General features: G+C 39.7%; 1 protein-coding gene and 1 long non-coding RNA gene across 2 annotated transcripts; both read right to left on the bottom strand.

Moving 5' to 3' along the window:
• Positions 1-839: 839 nt before the first annotated feature.
• RP9 (RP9 pre-mRNA splicing factor) lies at positions 840-18,168 on the bottom strand. Its single transcript, XM_077120161.1, has 6 exons — positions 18,017-18,168; positions 12,027-12,057; positions 10,920-11,049; positions 4,213-4,304; positions 2,285-2,346; positions 840-1,451 (listed from the first exon to the last, which is right to left on the bottom strand). Exons 1-6 carry the CDS (start codon positions 18,166-18,168, stop codon positions 1,253-1,255), a joined length of 666 nt encoding a protein of 221 aa, XP_076976276.1. The 3' UTR covers positions 840-1,252.
• Positions 18,169-21,208: 3,040 nt separating this feature from the next.
• Positions 21,209-23,598, bottom strand: LOC143649981 (uncharacterized). The gene is made up of 2 exons (XR_013159288.1): positions 22,201-23,598; positions 21,209-21,693 (listed from the first exon to the last, which is right to left on the bottom strand). It is a non-coding gene; the product is annotated as an uncharacterized LOC143649981 (long non-coding RNA).
• Positions 23,599-25,141: the final 1,543 nt, after the last annotated feature.

Genomic DNA, 25,141 nt, shown 5'->3' with positions numbered 1-25,141 from the left:
CTCCCAGGGGTATAAACCTTCCTGGGACGTGGGACAGAAATCCTAGAATGAGCTGGGACTCAGCATCAAAGGATTGAGAAAACCTCAATTGAAAGGGGGAAGAGAGAAATGAGACAAAAGAAAGTGTCAGTGCCTGAGAGATTTCAAACAGAGTTAAAAGGTTATCCTGGAGGTTATTCTTATGCATTATATAGGTATCACCTTTTAGTTAAGGTATATTGGAAAGACTGGAGGAAAGTGCCTGAAAATGTAGATCAGTGTTCCAGTAGCCATGCTTCTTGAAGATGATTGTTTAATGATACACTGTCTGCAATGTGACTGTGTGATTGTGAAAACCTTGTGTCTGATGCTCCTTTTATCTATGGTATGGACAGATGAGTAAAACATAGGGATTAAAAATAAATAAATAGTAGGGGAACAAATGTTAAAATAAATTTAGTAGAGTGAAATGCTAGTGATCAATGAAAGGGAGTAGTAAGGGGTATAGAAAAAATAGGGGAAACAAAGGCTAAAATATATTGGGTAGATGGAAATACTAGCAGTCAATGAGAGGGAGGGGAAAGGAGTATGGTATGTATGAGGTTTTTTGTTTTTGTTGTATTTCTTTTTCTGAATTGATGCAAATGTTCTAAGAAATGATCATGGTGATGAATATGCAACTATGTGATGATATTGTGAGTTATTAATTATATACCACTAATGGAATGATCATATGGTAAGAATGTTCGTGTTTGTATATCGTTATGTTTAAAAAAATTTAAAAAAATCAAAAAACTTATGTATCTTTTAAATTTGGATCATGTAAATGTATTACTACTGAAAAAACAAATACGTTAAAATATAAATAAAATAATCAGCTTTTATTTACCCTCCAGAACAGAGAAAATGCCTAAAATTGATAGGAATTAAGTAGCCCCACCATGGAGGGGGAAAGCCACAGAAGAGCTTCCTCAGAAATTCCCTTAGTCCTGCCACCCTGGAGGAGGCACTTCAAATGAACAAACTGACTGCAGTGACCAGCTTGGAAGAGGACACTAAATAAGCCTTCCTGACTGAAATCAGTCAATGTCCAGTGCTAGCACCTCGGAAGAGAAAACGTACCCTCCTGTGGGTTGCAACCTTACTGAAAGGTAGCTGTGATGTTAAATATCTCTGTGTCTTGGTTTCTCTCTCTCCCATCCCTCTCTGATTTCTGTTCTTTGGCCACAGTGTTTGATGTTTGAGAAGAGAATGTTGATAAGTCAAGTCCTTGTCAGTCTGAATCTGAACTCTCATTAGACTTGGAAGATTTATGCTTTCGTTTCTTCTTCTTCTTTTTTTCTTTCTTCCTTTTCTTATGCTTTTCTTTCTTCTTCTTTTTCTTGTGTTTCTCCTTGTACTCAGAGGAACTGGAACTGCTGTCATCTTCATCTGAGCTGGAATCCTCCAGTAACTGTTTTAATTGCTGTATCCTACATAGAAAATTAGTCAAAGAACCATGATTTTTAACACAGTTAAAAAAAAGTTTTAAATTTTTTAAATGTAAAATATGATTTAGAACCAGGATTGAGGAAAAAATTGTCATGTATAACCCTGTCAGTAATCACAGTACTTATATTTAGTTTTGCATATTTTTCTCCTTATTTATACACATGAATGCCTATTTTACATGATTTTAACCAGTTTTCAAGCCATTTTGTATTATTTTCATTGTCCTAAATATTTCTACATGTCCCTACAATAAAATTTTTTTTTAACCCAGGTCTCCAGCTCTGCAGGTGAGAATTCTTGCCACTGAGCCACCGTTGCACTGCCCCCTACAATAACTTAACAGATGCCTGATATTCACAATCATTCCCTCACTGTTCAGTTCTATAGTAGACCATCCACCTCCCTAATAATTACAAGTCAATATAACGAAATTGAAAAAAATATATAAGCCCTCCATATTTTCAGTCTATCTTTTATTCTGCTTAAGAATAATATTTAACAGAACCTCAGATTCTTAAAGATATTTGAAAAGAGAAGCTAAATCACATGAAAGGTAATCAGACATACAGCAAACTAGCTGTAACAATGTGGGTTCCTATCCTCGGTTCTCAGTCTTGTGAGTGAGCTGGGTCAAGCCCACTGCTTTAAGGTTGGCATGTTCAGTCCCCACAAACTGGCTTTTCAGATGCTTCATATTTAAAGTGCCATAGTCACCATATTTACTAAACCATTCCCCTAACATCGGAATTGTTGTTTCTAATTTTATATAATTTAAAAGTTTAAGAGGAGCTTGTTATCATCACCATGATCTCACCTTACATCCTTTTCATGTCTTCTGTTCTCTCGTATGATGTCATACATGGGATCTTCATGTGCCTTAAATGTCAGAGAAAGTTAAGGTTTGGTTAGGCTTCATAGACCATTAGTTAACCAAAAATTATATCCCTATTTTATTGAAACTGGTTATTTTTTTTCCTGTTTGTTGTAGTTTTATGCTTACAATGTTCTATTTCTTTCTAAATTGTCACAGAAATTTCCTTGAGTCTATAAAAGGGATTTTCTGATTAAAAAAATACAGGAAATAATGTTATTATTCTCCCTGAGGAAACAGCCCCATAAGTTATAGCACAGTCATACTATGACATACTACTCAAGGGAAGAAACAATGAGGTAATTTTCTTCATTCTATGTGGACAGATGACCAAGAGATGATATTAAGTAAAACAAGTGAATTGCAAAGTGTCACAAAAGAATAATCCATTTATAGGTACAGAAAAATATCTGTAAGTACCCAAAAGAAGTTTGGAAGTATATATCAAACCGTTAGATGCAAATATCCTCTGTAGAGAAAGACAAGATTGGAGTTAGTGGTGAAAACCTTACTTTTGTAATGTTTTGATTTTGTTTAATAAGGCAAATATACAATTACTTAAAAATAAGATAGTAAGTGAGTTATCTCAATTGAAGAAAAAAGAATACTTGTATATTGTAGAAATTTCTGATATTACAAAAAATTAAATAAAAATTGATGATTTCAACATTCAGAGATGATAACTACTGCTAATATCTTAGCATATTTCTTTCAGTAATTATTCATAATTTAGGAAAAATTAAAATCATATTATATATATAACTCTTCTCTTTTTCGTTAATGTTTTCATGAATATTTTCCTGTGACATTACAAACTTCTAGAACATAGTTCCTAATGGTTATATAATTTCTATATTACATTTATGCTGGTATGCTGGACATTTAGTTGTTTCTTCTATTGTTTCATTTTCCATTTTTTTAAATCACATAAATATTTCTGAAAGTTATTCTTACATATGGATAAACATTTGTGTAAGCTCTGATGTTCCTTCATATCATTTGGATAAACCCTTAGAAGTGAGATTTATGAGTTTAAAAATGAATATGTAGGGCAGGCCACGGTAGCTCAGCAGGCAGAATTCTCGCCTGCCATGCTGGAGACCCGGGTTTGATTCCCGGTGCCTGCCTGTGCAAAAAAAAAAAAAAAAAATAGAAAAAGAACATGTATAAATTTTTGAAACTTATCATCAAACTTTCTTCTGTAGCAGTTGTAAAAACTGATATTCTACCTAGAAGAGCTTGATCAGAATAATTTTTTCGGATTATTAAAATGAAAACACAGTATTTTAAATGTCTTAAAACTCTTGGAGAATGCTTGTGAACCCCAGTTTGGTATATACTGATAACACCAATACATCCAGAAAGCAGCAGACTTAAGTTGACAAGAAGTAGTTATTGAGCAGGGAACTAACACCTCTGAAAGGTAATTCTGTTAAAATAAAGTGAAGAAATGATAGATTTGTCTTTCTGTCACCTAAGAAAATGTAACTTATACATATACTTCTACCTTATAACAGAAAGACATCTAATCTTCATATAGAGACTGGGAAACTAAAGCCCTGATTTTAGTTATAGCATCATTCTTAATATAAAAGGTGGAAAAAAAAGATCTGATGATAACTTCTGTTTCTGAAAAAGAGTCACTATTTCGAAGGCATAAACAAATAACACTTTCAAAAGAAATTTGCTTTTTGTTAAAGAATTTATCTTTCACACAAATGCAATTTGTGATGTAGTCAACCCAGATACTTTGGCTGAAAGGCTTCTGGGAATATACTGTATGTGAATCTTCAGTTCACCTAGGACACCCTGACCCACTGACATTCACCATGTCCAATGGATGTTAATTGTCACTATGGAGTTTTACTTACTACTCTGAACTGCTCTAACTTTTGGTTGCCTTTGATAAAGAAAGGGCATTCTTTGTCGCCTGTTCGGTGACCATACCGTTTACAACGCCAACCTAAAAAACAAAGAAGAAGGGAAATATTTCTGTAAGATAACACACTTTCACTTAATCAAGATATAGAATCAGTAGTTCATACTAAAGTTATTCTTCATTTAAATTCCAATACTAAAAACAAACACAATCAATGGATGAGAAATGCAGGATCCCAATAATCAGAGGGAAAGTAATTGCTTCCCAAGCATCTTTTAATTCTGGAGTATTAGAAATGAGTATTTCATCATCAAATACTTAGTAAGCAATCCCATGCAAAAATACTGCAAAGGCTGATTTTTTTTTCATTATATGTCTTAGTATATTTTTCAAAAAGTGAATCTTCTAAATTTATCAAGTGGTTCTGATTGTCCTTTATAAAGGAGACACCTGAGCAACCAGAATTTTTCTCAGGTTGAGTCAACCACTGTACAAATCCCTCACCTTTATCTAAACAAAATCACATGTTCTCTTAAAATATTAATGCCATCAAACCCTAATAGGACTTTAGCTGAGACAAAGGGAAATTGTCTAATTTAATAAGGCTTCTTAGGAGCACCTACTGAAGAACTGGTGAGTGACTTAACAAGATAATGCATATAACATATTCCAGAACATAGAAGAAAATATACATTTCATGGAATTTCAGTGATCATGGACTTCTATGTCTTTTTAAAAAAATTTCATCTCTTATACAGGACTCCTGTAAGAGGACTGAGATCCACCTGAGGCATGCCTTAACTGAAATAATCTAACCAAAGAGTCCCACCAATAATAGGTTTACACCTACAGGAATGGATTAGCTTTAACAATATGAGCATCTAGGGTTCATAACATCTTCAAACCATGACAGGCATTGAGATGTGGGAAAAAGCAAGTGGTGAGTAAAGTAAGAATAGATGAGAGCTTTGTTACTTAACATCTTTAACCTGTTTTCATCCTCTTAGAACCATCTGGATTAGAGACAAATTAGGAAATAATCTGGGAATGGTGAACGAAATGAGATCCTAGGTTTGGGCCTTAAGTAACTCTTACCAACAGTGTTAGGAGCAGGAAGAGGAACTAGAGCTAAGACTAGTTTTATTACATGCTGGCAGCTACAGAAGTAATGGCAGGGAGAGAGTTTTCCCCTGCTCATTTTTGTTTGAAGATTGAATGATTGGAAATTCTCTACTGACTATAATAATTTGACCCTGTCCTTATTTCTCCACATTTCAAGCTAGTTCCATCTGGGGAAGAAGGACTGTACTCTTAACACAGATGTAGACCCCTTCAAACAGATGCCTGTCTTTGTGATCAAATGAAGGTATATAAAATACCATGAAAACATGGAATTGCATGTGGATATCAAGAAGGATCTCGTTTCCTTTTGGTTTCCAGTTTTGTTTTCATAGCCGTACAGCACCACCATGTTCGGCTGTAAACTCTGCTTCTTGTTTCTTGATGTCCACAATTCCTATCTGCTGGGCTTTGAGCCTTGAGTCACCATTGGCAGCTGACTGCATTGTTAATTTCTGTCTCTTAACCCTCATTCGGCACTGTGGACTCTGGTTTCCTTAAATATTCTGTTTCTATGCCAATCAGTGAAGACAAATACAACCTTGATTTTGGTGAGAAAAAAAGAGAAAGATCCATGTCATTTGTCCTCAAAACTCTTACTGTTAAAGGATGGTGTTTCTTGTTACTTAAAGTGTGGTCCATGGAGCAACAAAATCAGAAACATGTGGGAGCCTTTTAGAAATGCAAAGTATCAGGTCCACCCCAGAAAATGAGTATTTCCCTACAAAGATTTAACAATATTTCTTGATTTGTAGATACCTTAGTTTGAGAACCAACACATATATAGTTATGCATGTTTTTTCCCCTAACTCGAATGGGCCCAAGTTTTGTGGGGCATGAAGTTTGTATAACCTGAAGGGGAAAAGAGCTTTTTAGGAAAAGAAATTTCTTGCCTTGGCAGATTTTACAAAACCATAGGACCACATGAACACATTGTTGGGGCCCCCACCCAGGACTCTGAGAGATACATGTGAGGGGCCCTGATGTCTAAGCTCCATTAATCTCATGGGGAAACTGATTCTGGTTGTAACCAAACAGTCTTATTTTCCAAGTCAATGCAAAGAAGTATAAAATGTTAGGTGAAATTCAACCAACTACCTCATCAAACAGAGTAGTGGTTTTCAAACTTAAGAAGAAGAAGAAAGGAGCATTTTTCTGGGTAGAGATATGGGCTAAAATCATTCATTTACTTTCTTTTCCTTTCTGATAGCCCATGGAAAAGACAACAAAGAGAATTCTTTCAAGAAGGCATAAACCATGAAACTGGGAAAACGGTTAGGAGGATTAGTGAATCAGTGAGTACTGGATGCCAGGACTTTCCGCCATCTTACTCCAATCACTTCCTAGACCATTAGCAGCTTGACCTTCACCCTGCAGACAGGAAACAACTTCTCTAGAGAAACTGACCTCATAAGTTATCCAACCAGTTGGTATAGTGACTGCTTAAATGAAATTCAGTTAAGAAGTTCTTCTCACATACTTAAAAGTTTAATCCGCTTTTTTGGTTTGTTTTTAAATCTCCTACACTTAAACAAGAGTAAGTGTTGCAGTCAGCCTCCACGAGGACCCAAGGAGTCCTGGTACACATACTCTCATGTAGTCTCCTCCCATAATGAACAGGGTGAGCTGCTTAAGCAATAGCATATTGCAGAAATGACAACTTCTGACTTTGGAGACATAAAATACTCTGTTGCTTGCACTCTGCTCTCTCTTGGAACACTGGCTCAGGGAGAAGCCAGCTGTAAAATCCTGAGAATAAAAAGCAGCCTTGCAGAGAGGTCCATATAGCAAAAATGGAGCTTCTCTGCCAAGAGCCAGGCCTGTGAGTTAGCAATCCTGGAAATGTCCTTCAGTCCAATTCCTGCCTTCAGATGACTGTAGCCTCAGGGTACATCTTGACTGCAACTTCAGGAGAGTGTCAAAGTAAAAGTCAGTCTGCTAAAGCTGCTTTTGAATTCTTGACCCTTAGAAAGTGAGATAATAAATGTTTATTGTTGTTTTAAACAACTAAATTTTGGGGTAATCTGCTGCTAAGCCACAGATAACCAATACAGTATACAACCATAGAAGAACAGACATCTGGAAACTTCTTAAATGAAAGATAAAGGCCAAATTAATGAAGAGGAAACATATTTGAAGGAAAAAGACACATCAGGGAGAAGAAAAAAAAATTAACATTTTAAAGAGAGACAAACCATGCAACAACAGAACAAGAACAGATTTTTTTTCTTTTCATGATAAATTTATAACATACTTACAAAAAAGCAATAAATTTCAAAGCGCATCACAACAATTCACTGTAGAACACATTTCAGAGTTTGGTGTGGGTTACAGTTTGACAATTTCAGGTTTTTACTTCTAGCTGCTCTAACATATCGGAGATTATAAGAAATATCAATGCAATGATTCAGCAGTCATACACATTTGTTAAACCCTACCTTCTCTGTATAACTCTACCATGAACCTTGATCTTTCTCCCACTTCTTAAGGGTATTGGACTATGCCCATTCTAACTTTTCCATGTTGAAAGGGGCTGTCGACAATATGGGACAGGGGGATGGAACTAGTTTGTGTTCTGGAGAGGCTAGCCCCTCTGCATTTCAGGATTTATCTGGTCTGGGGACCAATCTGGAAGTTGTAGATTTCTGGAAAGTTATCTTAGTGCATGGAACCTTTGTAGAATCTTATATAATGCCTTAGGTGTTCTTTACGATTGGCAGGAATGGTTTTGGTTGTGGTTTGGCAAGTTATGATAGGTAGCAATGTCTGACTGAAGCTTCTGTAAGAGTAGCCTCCAGAGTAGCGTCTTGACTGTGTGAACTCGCTCAGCCACTGATACCTTACTTGTTATACTTCTTTTCCCCCTTTTGGTCAGGATGGCATTGTTGATGCCTGGGCCATACTCATCCCTGGAGTCATCGTCCATGCCACCAGGGAGACTCGCACCCCTGGATGTCATGTCCCACGTAGTGGGGAGGACAATGGTTTCACTTGCAAAGTTGGGCTTAGAGAGAGAGAGAGAGAAAGGCCACATCTGAGCAACAGAAGAGGTCCTCTGGAAGTAACCCTTAGGCTTACCTATAGGTAGGCTAAGCTTCTCTGCTACCTACATAAACTTCACAAGAGTAAGCCCCAAGATCAAGGGCTTGGCCTATTGATTTGGGAGTCCCTAATGTTTGACACAGCATCAGGGCTTCCCCCGTAGTAAAGTTTAATAGTTCCATGTTTTTTCTCATATTCCTCAAGGGGCTTTGCCAGTACTTTTTGAATATCTGCTTTATATACTCTGGGATGTATCCAGGCATGACATTAAAGGCACTTATTCTTTTTCTGGGCTCCCTGTGTTTGAGTTGTTTAAATGATCTATCCACACAGGTTGAATTAGGTTATGTGCTACAAGAAATTTAGGTTCTGGACAACATAAACCTTTCTTCCTTTGGTCTCAAAGAGAAGATGAGGTTCTAAAATATAGACTATATCTTCCTTAGCCCTGAATTCTGAATTACCTTAATCCCAGCCTGATCAGCTTCATTCTTACATCTAAATACCAGGTTATACATATATAGAACAGCCAACAGATTTTTTTTTTAAAAAGAATATTCATGGAACAAAATAGATTGTAAATTTTAAAAACATTGATAGCTGTAGTATAAGAAAGAACTTGGGCTCATCTTTGTCCTTGGTTCCTTGGAAATGCCTTCTAAATCTTTGGAATTTCCTGAGATAAAAATGGTATTCATGGTGGGCCCAGGACTATAACATAGTTCATATGCTAAAGAAACTAACAGGGTGAGGTGGGGCCAGTCACACCTGTAGTCTTAAGGAGGTAGGGCTGGCTATACCAGAAAGACCAAGCATGTGATTAGGCATTTGGAGTTTTAAGTTACTGAGTTAGCCCCACTTTCCCACCTCTGGGAAGGGAGTGGGAGCTGGAGATTGAAGAGTGAATCCAACCACCTAGGCACTGATTCCCTTAGTTCTGCCTATGTAATGAATCCCCATATACTTGCAACTCTAGAAGCCAGGGTGAACTGCCATGATTAAGACCTATTGATGTGCAGTGAAGGTAATGTGTTCTGACTCTATGTGGAAAAGACATTGAAGCTTACATTTTGAGACCCTCTCATATCGCACCCTTTGTGCCTCCTCTTTTGGCTTATTTTTACTATGCAGAAACTATAATTCTAAGTATAGCGCATTTAGTGAGTTCTGTGAGTTGTTCTAGTGAATTACTGAACCTAAGGGGGTGGTGTGAACCCTGGACTTTGCAGCCAGTTGATCAGGAGTGTGCATGGCCCTGGAGACCCCAGACCTTGTGCTGGTGTGTAAGTAAGAGTTGGCCTGTGGAGATGTGTGCCCTTAACCTCTGGAATAGGGCCTAGATCTGGGTAGAATCAGAATTGAACTGAATTACGTTGTAGTTGATGTTAGAAGATATTGAATAAAAAACTTAGAAGAACTGGAAGGTAATAATGATAAATATTCTAGAAAACAGAACAAAAATACAATAGGAGAGCAAAGATAAATAATTAGAAAATCAGGCTAGGAAGTCCACTGTCTGAATAACAGGGTTGCAAACACAGAGGGAAGGAAATAATGACAAGATAAGAAATTTATGAATACCAGGGTTAAGGAGATACTTTTATAAACCTCCAGAAAGGAAAAATAAAAAACAAAACGTAATAACAATAAAAAAACAAGTTACATCACAGGATCAGGAATCTGAATTGCTTTGCATTTCTCAACAGCAATTCTAGAAAGAAGAGGGAAATGGAGAAATGCTTTTAAAATTCTGAAGGAAAATAATTTTTAACCGAGAATCCTATACCCTGGTAAATTAAAAGATCTGTAAAATAGAGAGATGTTTCTAGAGACATGAAGTCTTGAAAATTTTATCTCCCATAAACCCATTTCTCAGGAAGCCATTGGAGGATGTGCTTTACCACAAAAGAATGTAACCACAAAGAAGATCCGAGATACAGGAAATAGAACAGTCAACATAAATGCCTTTAAGAAACAGCAGCTCCCTTTCTTCAGATGCCATCTTTAATGACCCAGGGTGAAGGTGCTGCTGCTCTGGTGGCGTGGGTGTGCACGTGGAGCTCTCCCTAATCCAGACCAACCCTGTGGCCTGGCTCCTCTCAGGTTAGAGGGATAAAGGCTGTAAACTCCCAGAGAGGGCGATAACCTGGAATGGACCCTGAGGTATGACCCAAATGGTCCTGCCCTCTAATGCATCCTTTAACCCCATGGCATTTTCTACCACAGAATATCCTTTCTACCACAGGAATACTACCAAAGAGTATACTCCAGAGGGAGCTATTTTACTGTGAACAGACTACTGGATTTGGTAGTCTGGATTCTGAGAGGCCCTAGAGTCAGAGCTATACTTTCTACCTCTTACCTTGGACCACGAACGGATATTTCTGAGTCTACTTCTTTATCTATAAAATGCCATTCCTTTATCAGGACTGTTGTGAGAATAAATTAAATACAATAAATAAATCTGCTTTGTAAATGCACATGATATGTAACCATATGTGTGTAAGGTAGTGTTACTGGAAACTCTTCCATACTCACACTGCATAACTTTGACTTCTTTCCCCAAAGGCATCCAAAGTCCTTTAGTTGGTGCATGAGCCAGAAATTCCCTAGCATGTTCGTTGCCTGGTACATCTGGAATACAGTCTTCTGGCTTGGTCTCATCTTCCTAAACAAAGGAAGCAATGTGTAAACAGTACGGAAAAAGAACACTGAAATTCTCTCCTATCTGTTTCAGAACGTACTGCCTGGCTTTATCATGGGCTGCAGATACCAATGCTATTTTCAATTATCTTCTCAGAGAACTAAAAAGAAAGGCAAGCTATACCTGACAGAAAAAGTAGGAAATATTTGTAACTGGAAGAACTATATCATGAGAAGATAAAGCTGTTCTTAGAGAAAAGGTACTAGTGTTCTAATAGTTTGATCTATGAGGCACAAATTCTGGTGTAAATTAGATTCTAAGATCACAAAAAGGTTTTCACTAACACATAAGCTTTCTGGAATAAGGCAAAGTATATACAAAAACCAAAGAAGCAAGGTTTTCTAGAATAATAAAAATGTTTTTTTTTTTCCTAATTTAAAGTTACCAAACAGAAAAAATTGCTTTGGCCTTTACTTGCTACTCTAAGTAACACTCACGCTGACACTGGTACTCTGGCCTGTACCAGATGCAGGATCCTGCCTGGGGGAAGCTGGAGGGGATGAGCTCTCAAGTCTCCTTTAACTCAACAGTTCTCTGAGGTGAAGAAGCTCAAGAAACCATTATGACCCAAACAGCACATGATGTGCTGAGGGGCTGGGCAGGTGAGTCAGACAACGCAAATGGGGGCAGCAGAGCTTTGATAAGGTGCAGTGGAAAGTGAAAGAGAGAGATGGGGAGCAACTGCTGAGGAATACACATGAGCCTGCAGCAGTTTCTTGCTGGAACATAAACTCAGCTGATTAAATTTCCACAAAAGCACAGGTGTGTGAGAAAGCCATAATGTATGAACCATCAGACATTGGCTGGGAAGGAATAAGATTATAAAAAAAAAAAAAGCGGTCCAAAACCTCATGGAACCCCCTTTTTTTTTTAAATAACAAAGTTACTGAGTCTGCAAGCATGTCTAAGAGAATAACCAAGAATACAAAATTCACACTCACCTTGATAAGCCCAGGAGGAGGTTTTTCATAACTAGAAAGAAAAAACAAAACAAAACAAAAAAACGCCATCAACCATGTTAAAAGGAACACTATGAATTTTAATGAGGAAAAGGCAGCTGACAAGTCAAAATAAAAAGCATATCCTTGGTAAAAAAAAAAACTTAAAACCACCTTATAATTAAATCACTTAATAAAATAAATACAGCACCCCAAGATTAAATATAAATAAACGGATGTGATTACACCATGCAGAGATCTAGAACAATTTTGAAATACTAACAAAACTTGTCCTACCACAATGATTCTTTTTTTTGGAGAGAAGGGAAAGCAAGTGATCTTTTTACAGGTTTGCAGGTTTATGGGGACATGCCAACTGTTCCTAAGCAGAGGCTGGGCACAGATGGCATGGTGGCCTTCCTGTAGACATCATCCCCAGACTGGGCTTGCAGCCTTCCTGGGCCATTTGTTTCAGGGACTCCCTTTCACCTCTGACTCTTCCCCATGCAATTACGCCCGCTTTTAGCCAAGTCTATACCATCTCCTCAGAGGCTCGTAAAATATGCCCTATTATACTTAAAAGAACCTCATATAACGAGGAGGGCAGGCCAGGCACTCTGCCTCTCAAATGTTCCTGCAGTTGGCTTCTATGGGACTGGAAGGCAAGAGATAAAACTGCCCTACACACCCTTCTCAGGCACATTTGAGAGATAAAGAGCTCTAGAACCTGGGTGGACTACTCAATGCGATCGGGGCCTGACAGGTATAATCAAAGAGAGAAGGTCAAGTGCAAGGGAAACTGAGGACACCTAAAGAGGGTGCTGTCCTGGGTAAAAGCACTTGATTTCAATTTGTAAAAATTCACCGTAGGGCTTTCTATTTAACATGGCAGGCTGACCAACCTGCTTATGTCTCCCCTCCCCAGACTCCCTTAAAATGACAGTAAAAGAACCAAAAAGATATGATATCACAAAGAAAGCCCGAGAGGAGGCAACAGCAGGGAAGAATTTCAACAAATATGGGAAAGTAGAAGGAAGTGGTAACTGACCTCTTTAGGTGGAGGAAGTTCCAGCCTTGGAAAATGAGGGTTGGGAGCATGGACATAGAGTGGCTGAAATGATCAGTATTTTCCTTCCCCACAGCTAGGAGAGTATGCCTGCCTGACCCTGAAGAATCCACAGATTTTGTTCCCTATGAAACATAACTGGAGAGGTCCTTAGCACTGTGGAATATCATCGCAGTTGAGGATGGGATGAGGGTGACAACTGGCCGAAGTCTGGGATGTTCTGCTCCCTCCTTCCCACCACATTCCAGAACACTGGGAGCCAGGCAAACAACTGGGAACCCCAGGCTGGAGCTGGGAAACTTCTTTTGTGCCAAGACTATATAGGCCCCAGAAAACAATCTCCACATGCTGACTTGTGGAGTCTATCCACAGAAAAGACAGATCACAACCTGATCTCCCTTCAGTAAAGAGCTCTAGGCAAAAGACCTGTACTTTCCCATTCACTCTCTTTCTTGCGTTCCCCTTCAAAAGAGCTTTTAAAATGCCTGTGTCTTAAATCTGAGGAGAGCCAACAGTATCCGCATACATTAGAAAACACTCTAAATGAAAGCGATAAAAGAAAAGGCAAACAAACAGAGGGCAATGGAATAAGCACAAAAACACAAGAAAAGAAAGATAAAAATTAACGAGCTCCTCAAGGATGAGAGAAGATATTAATGAAATAAGAATAGTATGCTATGAAAGAATTCTCAGAAGAAGAAAAAGCTCTTGAAAATTGAAAACATGTTAACTAAAACCTTATAAAAGTGTGGTGGAAGGCTTGGCAGGTATATCTTCCAGAAAGAATGAAAAGACAAAAGACAGAAAACAGGAAAGAAACGATAATTAGAAAATCAACTGAAGTCCAAGAGAAAAAATAAATAAATAAAAAAACCAACGGAGGAAATTAGAACACATATTTATATATGAATTTAGCATACTCTAGAAGTGTCAAGCAAAAAAAAAAATAAATCCAGTGACAAAAGATTCACATCATCATGAAACCTCAGAATACCAAGGATAAAGAGTAGTTTCTTAAAACTTCCAAAGGGGAGGGAAAGTAGAATAGGTAACTTATGAAAGAAAGGGAATCTTTCATAGACTCAGATTCCATGATAATAGAGGGAGCTAGAAAACACTGGCATACCACTTTGGAATGGAGTAAATATAAATCATTTTTTGGCCTAAAATTCCATATCTAGGCTCTCTGCTCTTCTGTATTCGAAAGACAGCTGTATCTGCTTGTGCAGAACCAGTCATATCCCTGAGACACCTTGGTGAAGGTCAAAGTAAATGGATTTGGCCATACTTGGAGACTTTTAACTCTTTAACTGCTTTTAACTCTGGCAAAGCAGAGGTTATCACCATCAGTGACCCATTCACTGACTTCAACCATGTGGTTGTAGCATGATCCACCCAAGGAAAGTTCAAAGGCACATCAAGGCTGAGAACAGGAAACTTGTCATCAGTGGGAAGCCCATCACTATCTTCCAGGAGCAAGACCCCACCAACATCATATGGGGTGGTGATGGTGTTGCAGTGCCCACCAGTGTCTTCACGGCTTTAGAGAAGGCTGGCATCAAAAGAATCATCATCTCTGTCCCTTCTGCCGATGCCCTCATATTTGTGATGGGTATAAACCATGAGAAGAATGACGACTCCCTCAAAATCGTCAGTAATGCTTCCTGAACCACCAAATGGTTGCCTACCCCCACCCTCCCAGCCAAGGTGATCCATGACAACTTGGGCATCATGGAGGGATTCATGACCACAGTCCACACCATCACTGCCACCCAGATGACTGTGCTTGGCCCCTTGGGAAGTTGGCATGATAGCCATGGGGCTGCCTAGAACGTCATCCCTGCACCTACTAGCATTGCTAAGGTGGTGGGCAAGGTCATCCTGGAGCTGAATGGGGAGCTCATTGCCATGACCTTCCAATTCCCCACCCCCAAGGTGTCCACTGTGGATCAGACCTGCCAACCAGAGAAAGCAGCCAAATGTGATGACATCAAAAAGGTGGTGAAGCAAGGTGTCACAGGGCCCCCTAAAGGGCATCCTGGGCAAACGCAAAGACAAAGTTGTCTCCTGACTTTTCCAGTGACACCCACTTTTCCAGCTTTGATGCTGGGACTGGCATTGTCATCAATGACCATTTTGTCAAGCCACCTTCCTGGTATGACAGTGAGTTTGGCTACAGCTACAGTGTGGTGGACCTTATGGCCCATATGGCCTTGAAGGAGTTAGAGCCCCAACTCGATCTCCCAACACTGAGAATCGCCCATCTTCTACAGTTTCCATCTCAGACCCCTTGAAGAAGGTGGGGGGGGGGTTTACAGAGCCCTAATGTGTCATGTAACACTAATATAGTACACTGTACTCTGCCCCTCAAATCCTATACCTAGATGAATTTCCTATCAAATTTGAGGGTAGAATAAAAAACGTTCTCAGATATGCAAGGAGTCAAAAAATGTATCCATATTAAATTCTTTCATAGGAAGTTACAGAATGTGCTTCAGCTTAATGAGGTAGTAGAGATGGAAAGAAGTACCACACAAATGCAAAATGTTTATTATAAGGGAAAACTATGTTTGTGTCTGGAGGGGGGTATATGGGAACTGTGTTCTTTCTGCATGATTTTTCTGTAAACCTACAACTGCTCCAATAAAAAAAAATTTTAAGTAAATAACAAGTAATCCTTTAAAAAAAAAAAGATGAAAAAGGAAGACACAGGATCCAGGATCAGAGATTGTTAGTAGTAATGCAAAAAAATTATGCCCAGGTTTTGGGGCATTTGGAAAAGAAATTGCAGTTGGTAATACAAAAGTAAGCAAATGAAAAAACTGAAGGCTCTTATTAACTAGTGAAAAAACAAAGCTTATACTAGAGAGCAAAATAAATAATAGAACACTATTTGGCTCAAAAGTGAACAATATTATAATAATGTTAATACTAACTATTGATTTAGTAAGACTTCATAATAAAGCTATATTGGAAGGATGGTGACAAGACAGGTAGGGAAAGAGAACGAAATCTTTACCTAATATGACATGAAACTAATAGATAATGTCCAAAAACAACAGTATAAACCTACAATTTGGGGAGAAGGAGTTAAATGCCAGAAGAAAATAAAATAAAAGAGTTTACTTATGGAAGCCTTGTTTTTGGGGTGTGGGCAGCAGTGAATGTGTGGGATGAATGAAGAGTAGGGCAGCAGATCACTAGTTTTTGAAACTGGCCTTTTAGCATCTGATTTTTAAAAAATTACATGCAAATATTAGTTTGGTACAAATAAATACAATTAAAAACAAAACAAAACAAGGCCCTGAACTGGCCAAACCAAACACGTGAACAGGTTAATCAGTTTTAAATTTCTGAACCTGGAAGATCCCAGTCTGGAAATGAGAAATCTGAGTTTTTCTCCAGTTTTGTTCTTTTATAAGTAGACGTATCCTTGATCAAACTTTACTCAGCCACTGAACCGCCCTTTCATCACCTGAATGAGAAGATTATAATTTCTCTTGTGTTTGTGAGCTTCAAAACAAATATTTAACTAGTGGTATTAACTACTATCTGGGAACCTACAGTTAGAGATACCCGCTGTAGGGACTTGAGCCATGCCTGAGCTCTGGAGGGAAAGATTTTTGAACATCTGATTTGCATAGGAGACCAAGAGGGTGCCAGAGGTCTTTGAAGGGGCCAGACTAACACATAACCCAGGGATGCAGGGCTGTATCCTACAACTACTGAAGAGGTCTGAAATCATTCGACTCTCTGAAAACAGCAGTGCAGGCCTCAAAAAAACGAATGTATTTTGCTTCAAAGCTCCCAGGTTTTAGGAAGGGTTTTAATCCTTTGAGGGCCCGTACCTTTCATCTCTTTTACTTAGCACAGGTAACTAAAAGTGCAGAAACTGAAAGAAAACATTTGTTGACAAACTCAGTGAACACCATGCTTTGAAAAGTTTCACTTCTGCAGTTAATTATAGAATCATAAAATCGTGGAAAAGAACTTAAAGGGTCATTATTCCAACCTACCACCTGATGTTTGAATTTACTTTACAACACAACCTTTTACCCAGTGGCTATCTGCACTTTCCCTGAACCCCTGGAGCTGCAAAGTACAATGACGCCTCAAGTAGGCCATAAAGACCAGCCAAGAATATATGACTCTGGTAGTAAGTTCTTTATGTTGAGCTGGATTTGGCCTCTCTGTAGCTTCCACGCTCAGATCCTGGTAAAATTCCTCAGGACCAGAGTGAACAACTCTTCTACATGACGGTAAGACTTTCGCATATTTAGGGACAGCTCTTTGGCCAGTCCCTCACTCCGTTCTCTATTCTTTGCTTTCTCACCACACAAACGTTACAGGACTGGGCTTTCTCTTCCCTTTCTAACAGCAGAGAATGAGAAAAACGGTGTTTTCTCCTTTTCCTAGTGGGCGTCCTGTACTGAAACTTGCAATAACCAAAGTGCTCCTCTGAACTCATTTCCTGGGTCCACAAATATTTACTAAACGCCTCGGTGCTTAGCACCTAATAGTGCCCAAACCAACCGCCAAATCCGAGTTATCTCCCCCTTCCGGAAGGGCCAAACCCACCGACCCACGTGAGCCCTGAGGAGCCCGGGGTGGAGCCTCCATTTCTCCTCCTGGGCCGAGGCGGGGGCTCCGAGGACGCTGAGGGACGGAGCCTTCACTCCGCTGGAGGAGCAAGGGCTCCAAGTTAAATGCCGACGACACCCGGAGATCAAGAAACGGCCACCGGGGCTGGCTGGGATGCGAAGCGGCGAGCACTGAGGCAGCCGGGCCTACCCGCCCACACGCGGGGGTTTCCGAGGACCCTCGTCCAACGCACAGCGCGCACGGGCGACCCCGGGGCCCTGCGGAGAAACGGACCCAGCCCTCGATTCATCTGGCAGGTCTGGCGCCTCCGGCTCGGGGGACTCACAAGGACTCCAGGTGCTTGAGCTGCTGCAGCTGCTGCGCGTCGTGTCGCCGCCGCTTCTGCTCCTGGCGCCGCTGCAGCTCCTGCTCGGGCGGTTCCCGCGGCCGCCGCGCTCCCCCTGGCCCCGCGTCATCGCGCCCGGGCCGGGAGGACATCGCGGCCCGCGCGGCGCTCCGCAGCCCCAGAGGCGCGGCCGAGGCGGCCAAGATAGCACTTCCTCCGCGCGGCGCCCGCCGGGTCCCGCAGCGCCCCCTCCCGCCGCCGCCCCGCGGCACTTGGGGTGATTTCGCTCTTGGCCGCCGGTACTTTCGGAGTCCTGCAGGCCGGCCCAGCAGCGTCCCCGGGGCGCAGCCCGCAGACCAGTTCCCCGAGCGCACGACGCCCCCCACTGTCGGACCAGCGGATGCGGGAGGCCGGAGCGCGCCCCCTAGCGGTGGCCTGGAGTAGAACTCTCACCTCGCATGGCCCGGAGCAGAGGTGGCGTGACGTTGGGGGGGGCCTGGACCGAGAACCCTTCTCTGCAGGCGGCTACCTGCAAGGCCAAACCCACCTCACGGTCGGTGACTGCCTCCTTTATTGTCCCCCACGCCCGGGGTGCGGGGACGCGGGGGCTCCCTGTCCCAGCAAACTTAGTATTGCCACATCCTTCTTCACCCTTGGCAGTAGGTTGACACTCGGGAGCGGGACATTACATATTAATAGAATTCATCCGTTTTTTGGAACAAAGCAAGATTTGTCCAGTTTCCCAGTATACGATCCATGGTGAAAACATACTCAATATATATTTAGACAAGGCTTGGGTGCTGGAAGACAAAATAAAAGCTAATAAACACTGAGCAGTTTTGTGCCAGTCATTATTAAGCACTTAATAGAATTGAGTTATCGTTACAAAATTTTATGATTATTACTCTTATTTACTGACTTTATTTTATAGATAAGGAGAAGGAGGCCCAGGAAGTAAGTGATATGCCCAAGGATACAGAACTAGTAAATGGTGGAGGAGGGTTCAAATGTGTTTGGCACTTAACTAGGTTCTAATTAGACAATTTATCTGACATGTGGAGTCATGATGATTGTTTTAGCATTGAAATAATGGAAGAAACCACAAGGAAAAGTAACAGCAAAGGAAAAATATTTGCCTAGAATATGGCATTAAATATATGAAGAATTCAGTATAATTTATTACAGAAAATCTCAACAGAGAAATACATGACGACTATGAACAGATATCAGAAATTATACTGAAATGCCCTAGATGGTTTTCCCTGGAAAAGACCCACAGTCTGGGCATTTCTTATGGCTGCGCACCGTGGCCACATTTTTCTAGACATGAGATGTCTAAGCCTGATTTTCTGGATTTCTGGGAGACAGAGATTTGGTGAGCTATTTAATTCCCTTTAAACTGGCTCTAGTTTGTGATTAAATTAGCTAGAGAAGATTCTGTTATCTGTGACTAAGAGCTCTGTCAGGAACAATGTTCACTTGCAAAATTTTAATTTTAATTTAAAATCAGTCTTCTTTAGATGTCTTGACACTAAAGGAACAAAAATGGTAATGAAATTCACTATTCAGAAAGATAAGATTTCCTTCTTATACAGTAGAGTAACCTTCCACGGTATCAGGTGTGGGGAGGTGGGGGTGCTTGGGTCTCAACAGCTCAGGTATCTGAACAGTAGAATCCCTGGCCCCAGATTGTGTCTAAGTCAAGGCTGCTGGTGGGATTCCACGTGTCTGACCATATCTGACTGACCTTTGAAGTGGGCCCTGATTGTATCAGAGGAGCCTCCTAAGCAAGAAGTGCCCCTACAGAAGTGGGCATCAGGCTCACAGGCTGGCCTGGCAATAAAGCCTCTCTAGTGGAGAATAATAACTCTAGTCTGGTTTCCTTGGCATCAGCCACTTAGATATATCTCTGGCCTGTTCCCCTATAGAGTGGTTTATCCCATCTCTGTGGAGAGTTAGAAGCCTTGAGGTTACAAAGGTGGAGTTAAAGCTTATTTTAATAAAATCTCAGAAACATTCAACCATTCATCCACCCCATTCATTCATTCAGTAAACACTAAGTGAGAACCTTTATGTGAACGACGTTGTAGGTGTTGGGGACAAGCAGGTAAAGCTTATGTAAGAGAAAAATGCCAAACTGATAATTATCCACATACTAATATCTCAATGATGAAGACATTTGAGAGTCACGATTCAGTGGTGAGACAGGAAGTCTCCCCATGGGAAGAGGCTTAAAAGGATGCTTTCTTCTATCAAAGAAGAAAATCCCAAGAGGTCAATCAGCCCTAGGGAAGGGGCGTCATGCACACAAGGAAATAAGAGAGAAGGCCAGCTTAGGGAGCTGGAGCCTAGAGAGCTGTGGTAGTTAGATTCAGTTGTCAACTTGGCCAGGTGAAGGTACCTAGCTCTGTTGCTGTGGACATGATCCAATAGTATGTGAACCTTATCTGTTGCTCATCACATCTGCAGTCGGCTAGGAGGCGTGCCTGCTGTAGTGAATGATGTTTGATTTAATTGGCTGGTGCTGGTGCTTAAATGAGCGAGTGCAACATAGTACAGCCTAAGCAGATCAGCATATGTCATCTCAGCACTTGCAGCTTAGCGCAGGCCTTTGGAGATGCAGAAAGAAATGACTCCAGGGAACATCGTTGGAACCCAGAGGCCTGGAGAGAAGGCCAGCAGAGATCACCCTGTGCCTTCCCACGTAAGAAAGAGCTTCAGTTGAAAGTTAGGTGCCTTTCCTCTGAAGAACTAAGGAAATAAATCCCCTTTTATTAAAAGCCAATCCGTCTCTGGTGTGTTTCATTCTGGCAGCTAGCAAACTAGAACAGGAGCCAAGGAGCAGATGCATACCCAAGGACGCTGGACAGACAGGTGGGATGAGGTTGCCCAGTGCCTTCCAGATCCTGTGAAGTATTTTGATCTCAAAGCTAACTGTAGTCAGAAGCCATTGAAAAACTTAAAGTAGAGGGAGAATCATCATCAGATTTTAATTTGAAGATCTCTATTAATTATGTGGTAGCATTTTATATAATGCCACGCATATTTTGCAACTGTTGGCGTTTCAAAGTGTGGGTCCAAAGTCATTAGAGGACTGTAAAATCAATTTAGTGAACTGTCACCATTATATAAAATAATGAAATAAAACAAAAAGAATAGAAAGTAGGAATATTAGATGGCATCACACATAAGTCAGGTTAAATATCATTTATTTCTGAATTAAATGAGATCTGTATTCTAAACATTAAAAGATGTAACATGCTTAGTATAGTGCTGTGTACCTGTTAACATTTATGGAGTGTCTGGATTAATAAATAAATAGCCTTGATGATATGGATGGTCCCTGTGCTGGTTTGACTCTATTATGTACCCCAGAAAAGCCATGTTTTAATCATGTTCCAATCTTGTGAGAGCAGCCCTTTCTTTTAATCCTGATTCAGTAGTGTAGGGTAGAAACTTTTGATTAGATCATTTCCAGAGATGTGACACATCCAATTGTGGGTGTGACCTTTTGATTAGATGGAGCTGTGACTCCATCCATTCCAGGTGGATCTTGATTAGTGTAAAAAGGAAACATTTTGGAGGGATGCAGAACAGAGACACAGATGTTTGGAGATGCTTGAAGCCCAGCATACATTGCCATGTGCCTTCCCATGAGATGTTAAGCGAGCCAGAACCTGGAGAGAGACAAGGGAAACCAAGAGATGAAAGCCAGCCCCTGAGAAGCAAAGTGAGGAACCCTCCACAGAACAGAGGCTAGAAGCTGCTTGAAACCAGAAGCCCAAGACCCCAGCAAATGCCAGCCATGTGCCTTCCTAGATGACAAAGGTGTTCCAGACCCATTGCCCTTTCTTGAATTAAGGTATATGGATGCCTTAGTTTGGACATTTTTACAGGCTTAGAATTGTAAACTTGGAAATTATTCAATTCCCTTTTTAAAAGCCTTTCCATTTCTGGTATATTGCATTTATTCAGCTTAACAAACTAATACAGTCCCTTATGTCCTAATATGTATGAGCTTAAAATAATTACATGAGTTGGGTGGCAGTTCTTGTGGTCTGGGCTGACTTGAATGATCTCTGTGGTTACTGGTGGCTCTGCTGGGGTTGGCTGATTAGGATGGCCTCACTCATGGTGGGAATGATCTGGCAATATATCTTTCCTTATTCAGCAGGCTTCCCTACCTTCATTCACATTGGAAGTGGCTGCAGTATTCCCAAGAGCAGCGATAGAGATAAAGCAATAGTACATAAGCACTTTTCAAGCTTCTGCTTGCATCATGTCTATCAATATTTCACTGACCCAAACGAGCCTTATGGGCAAATCCAGATTCAAGGAGTGGAGCTGCAAGGACACATTATAAAGGAAAATCAAACATGAATGGAAAAAAAAAAAAACATAGCCATTTTTGTTATCTAATAACATTATTTTTAAGAAGAATTCTTGCACTGGCTGTTGAAAATACAATTTTTCATGCTATAAATGGGAAATGACTGTAGAATTTTCAGCCAAAATTGGCTTTATACCACACTTACTGTCACTGAAATAGTTTTACTCTGGCTATCATAGCTTTCAGAAGCTTCTCCAGTCCCAGGACTTTTTGTTTTTTCAAAAGCAGTTACATTTCTTACATGGTTGCAAAGAAATTAGTAATTCAAAACAATTTTATTACTTATATTCGTATAGTATTTCATTCTGTTATTTCTTTCTTTCTTTTTCTTTGTGATTTAAAAAAGAAATTTGTTTCTCCCTTATGTAAAAGTCCAGTGGTCAGTAGTCGAGGGCCATAAGGGCAGTCCCTTATAATTATAAGGGCTCTTGGTTCTGGCATACCTAGAAGACACCTCTAATCTTCATGGAATCAGCAAAATGGAAGAAAGGTGAAAGTGCATGCCCTCTCTTTCTTTTTTCTCTATTAAAGAAACAGAACTTTATTTTTTTGGGCGGAGGGAGGCAGTTGTAGGTTTACAGAAAAATTATGCACAAAGTAGATTTCCCCCTGAGCCTTTAGAGAAGAAGGTTGCTGGCATAATGCCTATCACCCCAGGTAAGTTAGGGTGCATTTCCTATGAATACTCTACTACATAATTCAAGACAATCATTAAAATCAGTAAGTTATCATTAATATACAATAATTAATCCTCAAACAGACTTTTTTCTTTTCTTCCCTTTATTAGAGAAGTTGTGGGTTTACAGAACAATTACACATAAAATATAGAATTGCATACACCATCCCACCAACAATTAGCTTTGGTATGGAATTTTTGTTACGACTGATGTTAGCACATTTTTATAATTGTACATTTAAAGTCCATGGTTTAGCTTAAGGTACACTGTTTGTGCACTATTGTTCCATGGATTTTCTTTTAATTTTTATTGTTACCAAAATCCTACATTTCCCCCTTTGTTTACATTCATACATATATATGTTTTAATGCTGTTAATTGTTTTCACAATGTTGTGCTACCATCACCATCATCCATTACCAAAAACATTTCCATTATTTCAAGTAGGAATCCTGTACATTTAAGCCTTAAATTCACATTCCCCACCCCCTCCCTGTCCCCTGGTAACCTATACACTAGATTCTGACTGAGTTTGCTTACTCTCTTTCAAGTCAGCAAGATCATAATTTATACTTGTCTTCTTGTGGTCTGGCTTATTTCATATAACAAGTTGTCTTCAAGGTTCATCCACGTTGTTGCATGTATCAGGACTTCACGCCTTTTTAGGCCAAATAATATTCCATTGTGTGCATATATCACATTTTATTTATCTGTTCATCAGTTGATGGACACTTGGGTTGCTGCCATCTTTGGGCAAATAAATAATGCACCTATGAGCATCGGTGTGCAAATTTCTGTTTGAGCCCTTGCTTTCAATTCTTTTGCCCACTTAAGTTTTATCAAATATTCCTGTAGTTTCCTTTATAGCCAAAAGATACCATCCTAGCATGTTCCTCTGCTCTGGAACAATATATCAGTCTTTCTTTCTTTTTTAATTTTTTTATTATGATCATTCCGTTCTACATATATAATCAGCAGTTCATAATATCATCACATAGTTGGATATTCATCAAAATGATCATTTCTTAGAACATTTGCAATAATTCAGAAAAAGAAATAAAAAGACAATAGAAAAAAATTCATACATACCATATCCCTTACCCCTCCCTTTCACTGATCACTAGAATTTCAATATAAATTTAATTTAACATTTGTTCCCCCTATTATTTATTTTTATTCCATTTGTTTTACTCATCTGTTGATCAGGTAGATAAAAGGAGCATTAGAAAAAACGTTTTCACAATCACATAGTCACATTGTGAAAACTATGTCATTATACAATCATCTTCAAGAAATATGGCTACTTGAACACAGTCCTTTATTTTCAGGCAGTTCCCTCCAGCCTCTCCATTACATCTTTTTTTAAAATTAATTTTAAATGAAAAAAAAATATGACAACAAAGAAACACAAACATTCCTAGCATATAATCATTCCGTTCAACACATATAATCAGTAATTCACAATATCATCACATAGTTGCATATTCATCATCATGATAATTTCTTGGAACATTTGCATCTATTCAGAAAAAGAAACAAAAAGGAAACAGAAAAAAGTTCATATATACCATACCCCCACTGATCACCAGCATTTCACTCTAAATTTATTTTAACATTTGTTCCCCCTATTATTCATCTTTATTCCATATGTTTTACTCCTCTGTTGATCAGGTAGATAAAAGGAACATCAGACATTGGTTTTCACAATCACAGTCACATTGTGAAAGCTATATCATTATTCAATCATCATCAAGAAACATGGCTACTGGAACACAGCTCCACATTTTCAGGCAGTTCCCTCCAGCCTCTCCATTACATCTTGACTAAGAAGGTGATATCTATTTAATGCGTAAGAATAACCTCCAGGATAACCTCTTGACTCTGTTTGGAATCTCTCAGCCATTGAGACTTTATTTTGTCTCATTTTACTCTCACCCCTTTTGGTCAAAAAGGTTTTCTCAATCCCTTGGTGCTGAGTTCCAGCTTATTCTAGGATTTCTGTCCCACGTTGCCAGGAAGGTCTACACTCCTGGGAGTCATGTCCCATGTATACAGAGGG

Source organism: Tamandua tetradactyla, chromosome 1 (genome assembly GCF_023851605.1).
Source record: "Tamandua tetradactyla isolate mTamTet1 chromosome 1, mTamTet1.pri, whole genome shotgun sequence".
In the NCBI taxonomy this organism is placed as follows: domain Eukaryota; kingdom Metazoa; phylum Chordata; class Mammalia; order Pilosa; family Myrmecophagidae; genus Tamandua; species Tamandua tetradactyla.
This window is presented reverse-complemented; position numbering and strand designations above follow the sequence as displayed.